Here is a 17945-nt window from a genome sequence, read left to right on the forward strand (position 1 = left end):
AATTACTTCTTTTGTGCCTTGACCTAAAAATGATACCAAACAACAATATGTGAAGAAAGTCTGCTTTAGCACGACTCCACGCTGACCATTACATGTGAATCGTTGGAGTCACATGTGCGTTGCGCTCCCACCTTTGTGCCACCCACGCTGATGATGCGGTAGACGCTGCGGCTGGCATCGTAGAAGAAGGACACGGTGACGGCGTGTTTGCTGGCTGGCAGCCAGTTGCGTTTGGTGGCCGGGTCAATCTGGAAGACATGAGCTCTGGCGCTGAAGATGGGCTGCTCCCTTTAAAAACACACAACAATAAACAGAACATCTTGACTTAAGTGCTGGTGATTTAGTGTCACATTAATTAACAAAGCACTGCTGTATGCATCTTTGCTAAATGCCACTGTTTACAGTACTCATCTTTGTGTTTAGTATAGTGTTAACTGGCTAGTGTAACATATTTCAACTGTTGAATGCACAGTACCCAGACAACATTTCATACACTGATAAATATCTTCATATATCCGTTTATGACTGCAGATTTTCCAGAATGGCCTGTTGTGTAACCACATCTGTGGACTTTAACTGAGAATTTGACATTAAAAAAAAATGAAAGTCACATGCTTATGAAATGCAATTTGTGAGTCATTTCCTATGTTATTTAAAAGTCAGAAAAAACTGAAATGAGTCAGATCCTTGTAGATATATTCAAGATACCAACAAATACCATGTTAATGGGTTTATAGTATCATTGTGGCAAGAATGTCATCAATTTGAAACTTGTTTTAGTAACAGTTTTTAATAACAATTTCTACTTTTAATTGTTTTTCAATTAGGCATAAACAATCAGAAAACAGACCAGGTTTAATATATAAGAGATTGATAGAACAAAAGAAAACATAGGAACATAGGAAAATGAAGCATTATGAACAACATAACTGTTGGAGTGCACCTCATTTGTTTAAATGCTATCAATCATTTTGTAACAGTACATGTCGCTTTCTAAAAGGAGGTGAATCAATCTTTTTTCAATTCTTACTCAGCTCTGTCTCAAACAGTTGCAGTGAGCCTGAGGTCAGTTGTTATGTGTTAGAATAAATCTGTCTGCATGTGACACTCCTCACTGAGCCGGTTTCTCTGTGGAGAAACTCACCCCAGGGTCTCTAAATGAAAAGGCTGGGCGAACAGTTTCAGACTCTTATTGCACTGATCTAAAAGAGCTAGTTCAAATTACAAGATAACATATTTTTGTTTGCATGTAGCTATACTGATTGTGGTTATATTTGCAGAGATTTAAAGACATCTGTCTGGATGTGGATGGGGATCTGCGCATGGTGCTCAAAGAACAACGTTTTAAAACAGTAAATTGTCTTTCCAGCAATAATGTCGCAGTTTCTCCAAGAAAATCCACAGTTAATATGATCATTCATAATTAAGCTTGTTTTTAGAAATAAAAACAGCATTTAAGGATAACCATTTATTTTTTATTGCTCTGAGCACCACAACTTCCATTTATCTCCATTTTATTGGGGTGGAACTGGCAGAAGTCTCAGTAGCAGATAACTGTAAACCTTTACAAAGAAAATCAAACCATCTTATTCTGTTCTTATGAATTTGTGTCTGCGCACTCTCAAATGTCGACTTGCAGACTGGAAAGCGCTCAGAATTTGTTCTGTGCTCTCGCAAAGCTTTTGTCGTCAATGTACTTCCATGTTTGCTTTGTTCATTTTATTTATAGCATGTATATGAATAAGTATTATTTTTGGATGGTATAAAAAGTTCAGAAAAAGAAATACATTTCAGTTAATTAGCTTTTGTATGCAGCTTTAAAAAAGACAATCAGTTATCCTTTTGAGTTATGCAATTATTTTACGTAATAATGAATGAATGAATGAATATCACGCACACATTAGTACCCAGATCAAAGCCAAAAGGCTAAAACATATGTATCCATCATTAAAATGAACTGAATATCATTATCATTTAGATTTTTTCAGCTGTGAGTGCAAATCATTAACTTGTTTGGCACTCTGGGACCCCGCTCTTCCACCGAGTGTACAATAATGGTGGATAAATCTATAAATAGAGACAAAAATACTCCCAATATCCAAATGTGATTGTGTTTTTCAAGTACCTCGAGGTCACTGATGCTCTCCTGGTGTAATGAGGCTATTGGAGCAAATGAAGCTGAAGATTTGCTAACCGCTAGCAGTACAATTAGACATCCTGCTCTCTTTGAAGAACTATACACTCGCTGTGGGGACTAATAGTGAATAGAGGATCACGGGACGGTGAAAGGACTACACAGACACTTTGGTGAATTCATGCAACATTACACGGCTAATAGAGTTTGCATAATGTTAATGTATGCGATGAGCCATTCCCATCGCAAGTCCATTATACACTGACATTAATGAGGATAATGTGTGCTGGGAGGAGGCTCTGTTCTTTGTCTATGCAGGAGAAATAACCCTGTATATAGGTCAGCACTGGCTATATGAAGCATTGTTCCCACTGGATTTGGTTGAATTACATTACATTTGCATACAAACAATAGTCGTTATTGTTTCAACACAGATTACTGAAGCCACAGTTGACAATAGACAATGGCAGCACAGCCAAGAAGGCAGATTCAGGTCCCGGATGGGAGCAGGTCGAGATACAATGAATATCACTGAGTGATGATACAAATAAGTTACCTGAACAACATACAGTCGCTGGACAAAAATGTCAGACATATTCTGACAACTACCTAGTTCCTCACAGGAGTTAGAGAAGAAGTGCTGTGTGGTTGCTGCTACATAATCTAGTTTTTTTGTAAGATAGTTGGTCAGTTTCTGAAACACACAGGTTTTATTCTTAGGTGATTTTAAATCAGAGCACTCAGGAATTCATTTAAGTTTTTCTGACCTTTGATTTCAAGGCAGTTTAGTTTAGTTGTGTGATAACTGGTTGCTGAAAGAACATTTTCCTTTCTCGAACATTTCTGAGGGCAGAAATAAGCTTTAACATTAACCTCAATGAATGGAGTTTTTGGGTGCAGGTAAGTCTAGAAAGTATACATGATAAATTCATTCATAATAATTACATGATCCTGTGAGACTAGCAAGCCAGTAGCTAACTCACCTGGCTTACTGTGGCTTTAAATTGGAAGCCACTGCATTTAGTTTGATCCTACCTTACTGCATAGGCTTAATTAGTTCAGTGCTGCACAATGTTTGGTTGCTTAAAAAGATCCAGCGTGTAACATTTAAGAGGATCTATTGGCAGAATTGGAATATAGTATTCATATGTATGTTTTTATTAGTGTATAATCACCTGAATATAGGAAGTGTTGTGTTTTTGAGACGTTTTTATTTTACATTTAGACACTATGGATTGCGTCCAATGGAGTCCGCCAGGTTGAACTGCCGTGTTTCTACGGTAGCCCAGAACAATCACAGGCTGTAGATAGAGCCTTTTGCAGCCATCATAGTTTCTCCTACACACTTCACAGCCCGATTCTCTTTTCTAGGTCGTCAAATACAACCTCACCGCTAGATTCCACAAAATCCCACACATTGGTCCTTTAAAGCCATGTGAGCTCTTCTGTGGACATTTATCACAGCAGATGTTTTGACATGTTTAGCAGGAAAGGTGTAATCTATAACATTAATAAGTTCCAGTGTCCCGCTACTGGGTATAATGTCTCTGTCATGGCTAACTAGGACACTTGAAATGAATGGAATGAAGCCATTAAAGTTCTTATTTACACCTGTGCTTTTCCTTTTTTAACAAGCCAAAATGTCTGCCAATAAAAAGACTGAAAACATCAGCAACTAGCACAACCACCAACAGAGAGACGTTCGATGCAGCCAAACTGTTCTTCTAAATGTTAACGGCGCTGTAATTAACGTCCTGCTGCTGCAATGCATTTGTTGCTATTATAGCACCAAAATAATACAGCTGTGTGTCCTCTTTGAGTAAATCTTGCATGCAATATTCTTACTGCACTGGTTAGTGTTTGGACTGTAGTTAACAGGTCACTACTGTTTTGGGGGTTTTATCATTATTATTATTATTTTTTTATACCAGAAATACCAACTGAAAAATTCTATTGCAAAGTTCTGTGTGCAATGTTAAAATGTTTTCACACTGAACATACCACAGCTTTACAAACATGTGGTTTTTATGCTTTGGATGACAGCTTGTTCTTTTGTTGTGTGGAAAACGTTGCCACTGCAGAACTGTTGTCAGTCATGTATAAGAAATAAAGTTGCAGGAGTTTAAAAAGTCACAGAATTAGCAGCAAAGTTGAGAAGTTGGAATCACTGCACCACTGGGCCTTTTGGTTCTCTTTGCCACAATTATTTCTAACTGTAACCCAAATATGCCTGAAAGAAATGAAGGTCAAGCTGTGATGTGCTGCCCTCCACCTCCCCCAGTCTTCACAGATTCAGCTGCTGCATTACTTCATTAGCCTATCAGCCTCAGCAGAGTCATCAGCCGCCACCACCAGACTCCACGGGGGGATTTATCTTGCTGCTGCTCAGGGCAGACGCCGCCCGATCACAAAAACCTCCCTGCAGAGACAGTCTGTCAAGACTTAATAAAGTATTATATTATATAATAAACAAATATCTTCATTCATTTGTCCCTACTGGTTGAAATGTTCGTGCAATTAAAAGTTCAATCTTCATCCTGACAAAGACAATAACCAAACTCCGTAACAGACAGGGCATCTGTAAGGCGGCTCGAATGGGCTTCAAGCCTTCAATCATTGAATCAAATTTCCAAGCTTGAGCATTTATGTGCGTGAGTTATCATCTCTATCACCTTTAACAGCCACTGCGCAATTGCCCTTGAGCAAGGCCATTTTAGCAACCATATATCAAGTGAAAGTATTTCATAGAGAACAGTGAAGAGGTGATATGAATGTGTGTAAATCTATTTAAGCAGCAAAGCCATTTTTACTGAAGTTTAAGAAACATATTGTGACAAAGCTTTTCAGGTGGGAAGGATTGATCTGAGGTTTGTGGTAAACCTTAACATTCATCCTGCTCAAACATCAGACATGACTCAAGCATATCAACAGCACCATGAAAAGTACTTAATCACACTCAATAAAACTAATTATCTGTCTGCATTACTGATAACCAGGATGTTAAAGTCAATAAGCCAATGAGCCAAAATAAATAAGATTTAACATCAACGTAAAATAGCTTCTGTCAGGTTTTCCATTCTATCATGTTCTCATCTTAATGAGAAACGGTGACTGACTGCTCATCAGCTCCCAGCCGTCACAGTGGATCACACACAAATTAATGTCCCATCATTCATTAGGCTCGTCTTGACGTTGCCATGTGAAAAGCCCGTCAAGCTAATCAGCTCAGACAGGATGCATCACGTCGAGGTTTGATGATATGAGCAGATTAAAACTGGATTAAATCCCTCCTGAGGTGAGTAAGCGCAAACACGGCACAGCAGCCGTCTTAACTAATGCTGCGCAGCAGAGAGCGGTGTGTATCTTGATGTGGTGCAGCGTCTTGTACGTTACACACACTCGATCCAATTAACATGAAACTGTGTAGCTCTTAATTAAATCAGGTGTTGTGAGAGTAAAACCCTGTGTGACGAAGGAGACAGCTGCTTGTAACTGACAACCCGAAGAGCTGAGTGTAGACAAGTGAAATGTTACGCTTAAGTTAAAGGATCAGGGCAACAAAACAAACCCGATAGGAAGACAGGTTATCAGATTAATGTCTGATAAAAGAGCAAGATATTAAAGATACTAAATCAGTAATGTAGCACTACCACCAAACACTCAATTACAATTAAAGTCATGCACTCAACATAGTTCTGGGCAGTAGGACCAAAAATCTGTGGCATGACAGGGTCTTTATATAGTTTTATAGTGTCTATTCTACTGCTGGGAGATTACTATAAGGTTTCCTTGACTCCACAAAATGTTGCAATATATTAAGGAATTAATTGCAAACAGAACCTAAAAATAAAAAAGATCTGCCAACAGCTTTAACATTTACTTTCTTTTCGAAACCAAATACTTTAAAATAGTTGTAAAATCAATATAAACTGATGCACAAGAAACAAATGAGTTGTTCCATCTATGCAACAGTATATGAAAAGTTCATAAACTACAGGAAATTCAAACCGGAATACTGGTTTATCCGGTGTAACACACTAACTCCACATTTTGTGCAAGTACAGAAATACACTATATTACACATACAGTCATATGATTAGATCATTACTGAACCATGTGCACAGACTTATAATGTTGGTCCTGGTTGGTTGGTTTTAAAATTACTTTACGTACTGTTGGGTATTTCCATAAGAAGCAATGCATCATATTTCGTAAGTTGATCTGCTGCTGCTGCTGCTACTACCTGTGTGTATGTACCTGTAAACTGTATTCAGGTACACAAATTGTAAATGTTCTATAATAGTGTAAATCTTCATGCTGCAGTTACTTTCCTCTGCTGCTGCCTGAGACCTAATTCCAGTGAGGGGATCATCTGGATCAATTATTGTGAAACAGTTCCAGGTCAAATATACATCCGCCCTATCCCTCCCCCTCCATCATACTGCACTCACTCATTGCAACGCATCCATGCATGAGCGGAGGGAGACTTGCAGATTACAGCTCAATAATTACAAGGGTCAAAATGGGACATGTTTATTGAGGTGTAAATTGATTTCATGATTGAGAACCATAACTACAATGTCTGCGTGTCTCATGATGAAGTTAAGATATAATGATACTAAGATTTAATATATCATAAAAAAATAAGGTTTTACTAGAAACTACTACTAATTTTTGTTTGTAATTTAAGTTATGTTTAAATGCTGTGTGCAGATTTTCTCCACACAGAAACCATTCTAACCTCCAAACAAATGAGTTGAGAGCAAATGAGAATAACAAGTTTCTAAAAATGTCCCTTTGTACTTTGCTGTGTGAAGATAAAGATGTGTTTTCCTTCACACTAGTTGCAAATGCTACTTTTAGTTTATCTATCAGGGGAAATGTGGAAGGTATTTCATAATTAGAGAAACTCACCCTTAACCAAAGAGTCAAAAGTTTGTTTTCCAACTGAATTCCTCTTTTCTCCCTCAGTGTACATCCTCTTGCATGGGGATCAGACCTGCTACTGTTTTCTTTATTCATTAAAATGTCAATTATTTTCTCAATACATCAATATATAATGGTTTGGTCTATAAAATGTCAGAAAATAGTTAAAAAATGTCCATGCTGATGTCTTCAAATTGCCTGTTTTGTCTGACCAACACTCCAAAACTCCAAAATATCCAGTTAATCAAACCACGTTATGCAGAAGAAAAGCAGAAAATCCTTAAAACTGAGAAGCTGAGGACTAAGAAATGTTCAGCATTGTGCTTTAAAAATGACAACTACAAAAATAATTTGAATTAGTGGCAATAAATGCTCAGATGACAAAATATTAAAAAAATAATTATCTACATTCTTATTGCCATTGTTGCCTAAACTAGAGATGTGCTAAAACCAGTGTGAGTTACTGGAGAAGCTTTTCACAGATGGTTTTGTTTGGGATACTCTGAAGGAACAGCCTGTTATAAAAACTAGAACAGCTAGTACATTCCCCTTTGGATTTTTTTATTATTATTTTGTATTCAGGGTCAGAGTGAAGGAGACAGAAAAAGACAGACAGGCAAAACCGGGAGACACAGGAGGGAAAGCTCTGCTGGGATCTGAGCCCAGGCAGACAGGCAGGCCAGCAGGGGAACAGGGCTGAATCCTCAAGTGTGGTTCAAACCTCATGGGCACAAGCACTTTTCATGCCTTTCCAGGACATTTTATCTTCACTCCTGCACGTCTCTGTATTCATGCACCGCACAAGCCGGCAGCGGTCTGTTGCAGGGGGGGCTGTCACCGTTGGATCATCTCCTGATTTTGATGTGGTGCCAACTGACGGATTTAAAACTACACTTTCCCTTAAAAAAAAAAACTTCTGGAAGTTTGCATTAAGTAAACCTTTATTTGATATTCGGGCATTGTCAGAGAATTGGAGGGTAAAGCAGCTGAGTCTGAGCTGATGGCTGAAGCTTTAAGTTTTCTTTAATCCACTAACAGTCTTCTACATTCCCCATAAAAGCACACCAGTTAGAGGAGGAGGCAACTCCACCCTCATGATAAATTAATTGCCATTAAGTATTCAGATGAATTTGAGGTTATGGGTGTACATACAGGATGAGTGATCTGATAAAATGTCAGACCAAACAATACAGCCCTTTTACTCCTCCAGTATGTCTCCTGGAGAGGCTTCTGCTGAGCATGCAAGCTCTTCTTCATGCTTCACATTCACACAGATGAAATAATTCCTCTCAGGGACAGGAAAATATTACAAGTGTTTGGCTGCCGTCTGCAGCAAAGGCCATAAACAGAGGGACTTGTATGATAGCTCCATCTGGACGAGCTGGAAGACAGACAGTACGAGGGCTGAGTTTTCTACGGGGAGGAATCAGAACAAGGAGGCTTTAATACACTTTCTCTGACCTACGTGGCTGCATTCACCACAGGCCTTCGTGCTCAATTACAAATTACTGCTCGCACATCTTCAATAACGGTTCATTGCCTCCTTTAGAAATCACATCTCATATAGATCCAAACTGACTATGATGTAGGAAAGACACGTGCAGAGTTCAAAACATCAAGACAACTAGTTTGAAGCTACATGGATTTCTCTTCACTTGTGCCGTCTTCAAAAAACATCAGAATTAGGAGTGAACGAACAAAGTGGGAAATACAACATGTAAAACTTAATGATGGAAGTTACAGGTCGGCATCACGGTGCCAACTAACAATAATTTTCATCATCAATTAACCTGATAATTATTTTCTCGATCAATCGGTTAATTGTAAAAAATGCCCATCAAACTTTCCTAAAGCCTGAGGTAACAACTTGCTTTATTTTATCTGATTAACAGTTCAAAACCCCAAATTAGCAGCAAATCCAGAAGTTGTTTGGTATGTTTGCTTGAAAAATAACAATTAATCAATCATCAAAAAACAGTTGCCAATTCTGTCGATCAAACACTGGATTATTCAGCTAATCATCGCCTAGTCGACTCTGCCTAGGTTTCAAGACTTGCTCTGTAATGTTCCCTGAATGAACAACTTTGGTCAAAATTGGTCTAGCCCAATACACTTGGCCCGAATACAGCAACGAATTACTGTCCAAAAGGCGGTAGCCACATATGGCCCATAACATAACCATATCACAGTCAGCTAGCTGGCCCTATTCTGGCCCTATGTTGGACCAGACAAGTTTCAGGAGCTGCAATCTCTGATGAAAAGTCTAATGTGTGTCCAAACAGCATTATAATCAAATACTGTAGTACTGCAAAGACACAGCCTTATCTTTTTGTTTATGTTCAGGCCTAGCGTTTACTCGGTTAGTTTCCTCATTTGTCTGGACCACCTCTGGACTGTAATTCATTGCTGCACTTGGGCCAGATGTAAGTGGGCTGTGTGGGTTATCACTGGGCCAGACAAGTTTCGCTATGTAGGAAACCTTCAGATGTGGTGTGTGTAAATAATAAAAAAGAGAGATCATAATACTGGTGTTCTTTCTGGGGTCATTGTTCATTCCTAACAAACAAGACACAACCAAGAACTTGAGCAGCTCTGTGGGCAAATAGTTGAGCCAAGAATCAAACAACACAACAACTGACACCCACCACACAGTGCTGAAGAGCTCTGAGCAACACACAATGCCTTCAGTTCCTGTAGTTCAACCACTCATGTCTCATTTTAAACCGGTTTAAATTGGATGAGATTTGATGTTTAATGAATACATTCATTAAATATTACTTTCATACAATTTGTGATAAGCTTACAACCAGAAATTTAAAAAAAATACTCAGCTGGTCTCAGATTTTTCTAAACCTACTTCTTATTCAGTGACACACACACACACACACACACACACACACACACACACACACACACACACACACACACACACACACACACACACACACACACACACACACACACACACACACAGACACACACACACACACACACACACACACACACACACACACACACACACACACACACACACACACACACACACACACACACACACACACACACACACACACACACAGTGGTGCTGAGATCTGTGTGTCTTCACCCCAAGTCATCACTTTCTAATCCTCTCTCGCTGCTCTCTTCATCTCTCTTCTTAACTTCAGTATCCATTCAACGCCCTGAATCTCTGATCTGTGAAACAGAAGCTGCACCCTCCTGTCTGGCCTGCAGTCAGACCAGACCAGTCACTTCTGTAGTTGAGAAAATACTCCTTAAACTGCCAATAAATGGAGCCTATAAGCTCTGCGGGCTGTAAATAGCCTCGGGGGGATGAGGAAGCTGCAAAACTCGCTGCCACAAATCCTATTGGTTGTACTTTAAAGTCAGCATTCACACTTTAAACAGTAGATCAGAAAACTTGCAGGGGATCTGATGAGGGAGATGGCTAAGAGGTTAAGTGAGGGTCAAAGCACCAGGTATACAAATGTCAAACCTTTTGCTGGTTCCAGCATCTCAAAATGTGAGGATTTGCTCCTTTTCTCTCTGTTTTATGTCGTTGTAGTAACTCCAATATATTTGTGCTCTGGGCATGTTTGATGCCATATAACATAACATTACATTATATTATATTATAGTATACCACTATGTGCTTCAAGTCAAGCCAATTATTCAGCCCAATATCACAAAAAAAAAACCCTTGATGTAAGAAATCTCAGGTAGAGAATAGGCTCCCATTTGTTCAAGTCTTTAGCCACATACTATATGTACATTGAAAAGTTCACTGGTTTATTCATCCTGTGCATATTGACAGTGAAGAGAGCCCTTCCAAGGTTTTAATCAAAGTGATTAATGAGGGACAAAAAGCACTTTCCTCATACTGTGCAACAATGGATTTAGTTAATATGAAGCATTCAGTCAGACTTAGTCATAACAACAAAAAAATCTTCCAAAGTTACAGTCTTTTCATTACAAAACATCCTCTATTTGTTTCCGCAGACAGCGTTTCCTTGCTGAGTGAAGGACAGAGAGAAGGGCTGCTGTACTAAAAAAACTCACTGTGAAACAGAACTATTTGATGCTTTGAAGCTTTGAAATGCATTTTTACAGAGAAGAAGGACTGTGGATCTCTTTGTGGCCAATATGAACAAGAGGAAGAATTATGAAGAAAGATTGTTTTAATGTGCGCATGGACATGTGAGTGCTGACAGTCTGTGATCCTATCCTTTAACTTGAGCGGTCAGTGTTGCAGTATTGCTGTTATACTGGAGATGCATGAGTGTGGAAAGACTGCAGATGGTCTGATGTAACTTTAGTTTATGCAACAACTCACATTATATTATTCACATTCAAGTATCCGAGCAAAATATATAGTTGAGAGGGCGAGAAACTGCTGTCAGTACGTACGTTCTACAGGGTTATCTCTAGAAGTCTTCTAACAGCTCTGCAGTAATCCGAAGGTATTCACAGAGAGCCATGTTCGGCCTGTCAGGTTGAAAAACACATGTTGACCCATAAACTTAGAAAAGAGTAAATTCGGTCTAAACGAGAGTGTCAGCTGAGTGCTTCATCAGCAGAGCATCATTTTTCACCATCTGCGCATTAAAACACACAAAAAAAATGGAAGTCTGCTATGGTTTTTTTCAGCCTCTGGGGACTTCAGGTTTCTCAGACAGGAAAAGATTTTTTTTATTTTTTTGCTTCTCTTTTTGGCAGTTTCACTTTGTTCCTCTAAAAGCATTTCTCCTTTACGGGTGTGCTTCCTCTGACCTCTGAGAGTAAGAAAGCCTCGTGTCCACATTCCTGAGCCAGCGAGAGTGTCTGGCCCAGTCCAGCAACATGACACGCAAACTACAACTACATACCAAAATAGCACCGTGAGTGTGAACGCTAACTCATACTGTAGCTGCTCAACAAATCTAAAGCATAACATATACATGGCACATGATTTTTAACATTGCTGCAAAGTAAGCTTTGGTGTGAAACAAGTGAAAGGGGTTTTTCAGAAGATGTCGAACAATACACTGCATGACCACAAGCCTTAAAGTGTCAACATTGCCAAAACCATGAGCTCTGGTTGTGTTGAACAACAGCACTTCAGTTATCTGAAGGTCAGCTCCTCTTGCAAAAGTATGACTGATAACTTACTGCTGTCTCACACAGTGAAGGTGACAAAAAGCTGAGAGTGTTTTGATATGAAGGTCAGGACGGAGAGACAGAGAAAAGACCTGATCTTTCATGGCTATCCTCCAGCGGTTCTGTTATTCATTTTCATGCCAATAAAACACTGTGAAATGAAGTGAACAGAAAGAGAGTGAGCCGGGATGACTGTTTATTCTAGCAATTGCAGATGTCTCCAAAACAGCAATTAGGAAGCTCTTCTCCCCACAGACCAGCTGGTTTCTCCTTGGCCAGTGGGAGGACGCAGACGCTGAACCGTTTTTATGGCATTATGCTGCAGATTAACTGATTAAACCAAAGTTTAGACATCCTCTGTGCTGTAGAGGGAGGCTGCACGGTGACGTTAAGGCAGATTTCAACAGCAAATGAGATGATATGGGCAGCAATATCGTCACCGTCCCAAATGACTCCTCTGTAATTATGTAGATAGATGATCATACTGTGACAAAATGCCACACACTGTCTAAATATACACTGCTTTTTAACAGCTGTTACCTTCTCATATGCTTCAGAGCAAAGGGAATTGAACTGAAATTGAATTTCAGGTCAATCACGTTCACTTTCTTTTTCAGAGTTGAGAAGATTGATACCACTTGTGGAAAGTGTTATTGAAGTGACATTTCATCTCTTGAAATGTTGAGCTATAATTTTATACTTATACTCCATCTTTTGAGAATCAAACATCAAATGGCTTATAAGGAGAATATATTATTCATTTTACAGTGCGACAAGGCTGTTAGCTTGGATTTGAGTGAATTAAGGCACTGGTTCCCAACCTTTTTCCTTAAGACTACTTTTCTATCATTGAGTAAAATGACGACCCCCGACTAAGTGATATATTTTAAAGATATTTTATATTCTTTCAGTGCACAGCAATAACAGTACAGAACAAGTGATAGCCTGTACATGGTACCCAAATAGTAATATAGCAATAACTGCATGACGTTGTAAAATTGTGTAACTGTGTGTAAAATTATTTCCTATGAATACTGCCCCAGAGATGACTTTTACTAACATTTTTAGGAACTTTTTATGTTATTGTCTGTCTGTATTATGTTTTTTTGTTTTTAAATCACACACAAGGGCCGTGTGTGTGTGTGTGTGTGTGTGTGTGTGCGCGTGCGTGTTTTCATTGTAAGCTCTTTGGTTATTTTAACTGCATACTTTTCTAACTCAGGATAAGGCTGTTTAGCAGAGAGTGAACGCTCTGGGAATAAAGCTTGTGTTCAGGCCTTCAAAGTGCCTTATACTGTGAGTTTTTTACTTTATATCTTAAATAATAATCTTTAAAACTTTAAAAATAACAATTCCATTTGGTTTCCACAGAAATAAATGAAATACTGAGATACAGGCCTACTAATATTTCTCTTACATCTTTTCTTACAGCCCATAAAATCAACAAGGCCTTGCAACGCCCCATTAAGATTTAGTGACCCCTAGTTGGGACCAGGACTCACAGGTTGGGAAGCAGTGGTTTGAGGTATCGGTACGGACAGTATGTCTCTTGAGGATTTCGATCCACTGCATGTCAGAGGAAAACATTGCATTTTTTACACCACTACATATTTGACAGCTTCAGTTGTTTCCAAAATCAAGGTTTGATGTGCAAAACATACCAACATCTTACAAAACATGATGCACTGTTAAAGAGTCAAAACAACCCAACAGTATACAGAGCAGCCGAGCTGCAGTGGAGCTGCTGACAGGAGGACAATATGATGGAAGAGACAACAAGAAGAGGAGAGCGAGCTGACAACATCTGCACATCAATGACAAGCATGACACCTCCACTCCAACAATACAGTTAGAACAATCACAGAAACCGAAGAGAGGATAAACATTATGGGGATGTGATGAGGGTGGATTTTGTTCAGAGGTAAATAAATGTTTGATGAAGTAGGGATGGGCGGATTGATCCCCAAGGTATCAAAAGTACAGATGCTGGAGTTGTATTCTTGAGTATCAAACCAGAGCCAACACAAAAGCTCTTTCTCAATGTCATGATGTAATGTTGACTTTTACATTACAAAGCTGCAAAAATATTCAGCAAATGTTTCACTTGCAGTGTTTTCTGACAAATAACGTCCATATACAAACAAAGATGAATGCTGTAGCTTATGTTGATGGAAGGTACAGGTATCAATAACAGTCATCTGATGCTCTGTATTATTTGGAAGAAGATCAAAAACTAAACTTATCGCCCATCCCTGCCATGCAGAGTCACAACACGGACATGACATGTGTTAGTACCTCTCTCGATGTAGCGGGAACATTTTACAGCTCGCAGGCAACTCCTCTGCAGCAGAACAAGGGGAAAGAGGATCCAAGTTACACAGTGAAAAAAAAAAAAAACTGACCAGTGAAACTTGTCAGTGATTATTATCAGACATCCCAATACAGAGAATACAGTGCAGCTACACAGGGCATTACCTCAAGTAGGATGAGGTTGGAAACTATAATCCAACTTAGGTCAAATATGCTGAACAATTAAATGATCCAGTCAGAGAAAAAAAAACTTGAATCACAGCAATGTTTGACAGATTTCAAAATAAAGTAACTATATAAATATTGTAAATAGTAAAAACATAACACTAACCAATTAATACACTCTGATTAAACAATGTTAACTTAAAATGGTGCTTTAAAATACTAGTCACACTAATAGTCGGCTCAAATGTGACCAAGAAATGCAGATTTTTTCGTGCAAAATTTTAAGACACCTCTGGTGATCAGTTGTGTTCTTTATTTATTTAATGGTGCATTCAGGAACTGACAAGAAATTGTGATGTGGCCATTTTGTGTTACCATGTATTTGCCTTTGTGTGGTTAATCAGTTTCTGATGAATATATCCTTCAACTGGAAGAGTGGAAAAGCTACAGCAGGTGTTAAATGGAAGCCAGACTTAAACTATGCTTTGTTTAGATCTCAATTATGTTGAGACTTTCTCTCCATCAAATGACATATTTCATTTGTACAGGGACCTACTTGGTTTAGATTACATAGATAAGTACTTTAAGGCAAGCTGCACACAGCATGAGAGCACTTGTGAACCCACTACTCATTTTGTTTATGGACCTGAAGTGGCTGTTAATCGAGACTCTCCTGCTCCAGGCGCTCACTTCTGTCAAGAAGGCAGAAGAGCTGCAGGCTGCCTCTGTCTATCAAAAGGTCCTTCATGACACCGAGTGATCTGTGTCTCTCACAGTATAAATGCATCAAACCCAAGGCATCAGATCAGATGTTTGTTTCAAAGCCCCACTGGGCTGCAGATGTTTTACAGCAGGTCTCCGTGGGTGCTAATGTGCCACTGATATCACTTGAAAAGAGGGCACAGTCAACCTGAAACTTTCCACTGTCAGGCTGTATAATAGAGATATTGTATGTGCAGATACCACTTTGTCTTTCCCATCCTCATTTACACATCCACTTACATGTTGAGTACATGGCTGGGTATACTAGATGTGGGGTGGAAGGTTGAGTTAGAGATTGCTCAGAGCGTGTGTTGGGTCCTGAGTGTCACCTTGCAGATAATTCAGTCACTGTACATTTGTGATATGGAACAAGACTGGGAGATAGTTTCTCCACTCAGGGAATCATGGTTACATTTTATAACTTTATGTTGTGTGACTGCACTTCCCAATGAGCTGGTACTTGTGCTGTAAACTCCACAGTTGACTTTACTACAAGTAAAAGGACCACCAGAATGCAGTTCCTCAGTTTGTGTGTGTCTCCTTTGAGGAGGAGGTGCAGGTTCAGCCTGGTCTTAAGGACATTTGTAGGACACACTTGCATGTCTTCTGAGGGATTCAGTGACATCACTGGGCAGTTCAGTACAGTACTGGTCTGTAGAATTTGGATATCCCCCCATAGAGACTCATTTAAGCTGTAAATAAACAGACTATGTATGCATTAACACCTTCTAAAAGTGATGTGTCCATTATGACATATAAATTGGGCTGCAGTGTAAATTTCTTTTCATTGTCTCTTTAAAAGAGGAATATGAGCAAAACTGCTGTAAATAAAGTGTATAGTGTAATAATGGGCTTCCAAAAATATATCAGTATAACACTTATGGAGATAACAGAGTGCTGAGGAAGCTCTAAAATTGCTCCCATTCAGTCATTTTAGTATCCTCTCAATTAAAGTGTCACAGTACTGGCCCAGAGGGAGGAGGCTGACAGCATGGACTCTGGTAATGTGAGGAGGGTTCAGGTGTGTTCAGCTGAAGACTGGCGTGTATAATTTAACACACACACACACACACACACACACACACGAGACTGAGCACAGCTTGACTGAATTTTAAACAAAACGTGTGTGTATCAGCCAAAGGGTTCAATGTTATACAGCCACGATCTCTCAACATGTGAATTTGACCTTCTTACAGTCACATTACGGTGTAAACGGACATCAGACCTGTGATGAAACTGGGTCAAGCTCTACGGTTCACAAATAAAAAGCTTGCTCTCTCAATTATGTCTTTGAGAGTGTAAACAAAGAGAACAACGCAGTGTCACATGGGAACTGGTGTTAGAATTCAGATCGATTACTCCAAAAAGGCTTTAAAAGAGAGAGAAGGTGGTTTTTAGAAACAGCCACAGGCGCAGAAAATCACCACAAAGTTCACTTTTCAAGTATTTCGCCATCTGTACAAAATCACTTCCAGACAGCGAGAGTAAAATAACTGTACAACAGACACAAGAGTCAAACTTACCCCATGCTCCGTGGATCTGGATGCTGGTTTGGGGTCTGATGCCACTCACCGCTCCACTTTTTGTCCTTTTTTTCCCTCGTTATTCCAAATTGATTCGCTTCTTCCACAAAATCCAGGACGCAAGTTACATTTCTGGAAAAAAACAGACAAATCACTTCCGACTCCAGATCTCCCCCCTCCCTCCCCCCCTTTCCCCTACAACAGTACTCCTCTCCTCTCCTCTCAAGTCAGTTGTTGTACTCCAGCCTGCCTTTGTCCACGGGTTTCCACGGCGAGCAACACCGCGGATCTTCCGTCCCCGTGCGTAATTACGCACTGTGGATCGTTTGGCTCAGCTCTGCGGGCAGGACAGACGGAGGAATGTCGATGAAAGTCGGGCAGTGGAGTGCTTTTGGCTCAAACCTCTTCCAGGACTTGTGCTGCGCTCCCCTCCCGCCTCCTGCCAGATCACACTGGGATCCCATTCAACTCTCTTGGTGGGACCGTGGAGCCTCTTCAGCGCCATCTTATGGCCACATTGCAAACCACAAACCCGCCCCCCCAACTCATTGTCCCTACTTCCCACTTAAATGCCAGAATGTGAAATATAATCTGTGTAAATGGGCTGCGGACAGTCTTAAAAGCCCTCCTCAATGTGTATTTATGAAGTGTAGCGTAATAAAAGCGCGAGGCATCTGAACCACTGGTGGTAAGTCAAATGGCTGTTTTACAAAAAAAAAGCTTCAGCAAATAATCTGTCAGATGTCCAATCCCGCACCCACTCTGTTGATCTCACGTTAAATCAGATAATATTCAGTATAAAGCTGTTTATACAGAGCTATATGGTAATCCCATCAAATACTATGATGGATAAACTCACATGGAAACGTTAAATATCCTTCTGTTGGTGGGATAGCAAAATAATATAAGACTGGAAAATACCACAAAGCTCAATAAACTCACTATTGTGCACCGATACAGTGATTTTTATACATTAGGGAATGAAGCAT

At 39.6% G+C, this 17945-nt stretch overlaps 1 protein-coding gene and 1 long non-coding RNA gene across 4 annotated transcripts in view; one reads left to right on the forward strand and one right to left on the reverse strand.

Annotated features, from left to right (window-relative positions):
• The window catches only part of homer3b (homer scaffold protein 3b), a 45197-nt gene extending 27780 nt beyond the window's left edge, over window positions 1-17417 (reverse strand). For 2 of the 3 annotated variants that reach the window (XM_051376248.1, XM_051376247.1), the window contains exons 1-3: window positions 16957-17417; window positions 14492-14537; window positions 132-288 (exon numbers count right to left, since the gene is read on the reverse strand). In XM_051376248.1, coding sequence (XP_051232208.1) covers window positions 132-288; window positions 14492-14514 — 180 coding nt within the window. In that variant the 5' untranslated portion in view covers window positions 14515-14537; window positions 16957-17417. The remainder of the gene's footprint in view (window positions 1-131; window positions 289-14491; window positions 14538-16956) is intronic. The other variant, XM_051376249.1, reaches the window with a different exon arrangement.
• LOC127350053 (uncharacterized) lies at window positions 11035-16301 on the forward strand. Its single transcript, XR_007880512.1, has 3 exons — window positions 11035-11257; window positions 13419-13492; window positions 13628-16301. It is a non-coding gene; the product is annotated as an uncharacterized LOC127350053 (long non-coding RNA).
• Window positions 17418-17945: the final 528 nt, after the last annotated feature.

Source organism: Dicentrarchus labrax, unplaced genomic scaffold, assembly GCF_905237075.1.
Source record: "Dicentrarchus labrax unplaced genomic scaffold, dlabrax2021, whole genome shotgun sequence".
NCBI classification, from domain to species: domain Eukaryota; kingdom Metazoa; phylum Chordata; class Actinopteri; family Moronidae; genus Dicentrarchus; species Dicentrarchus labrax.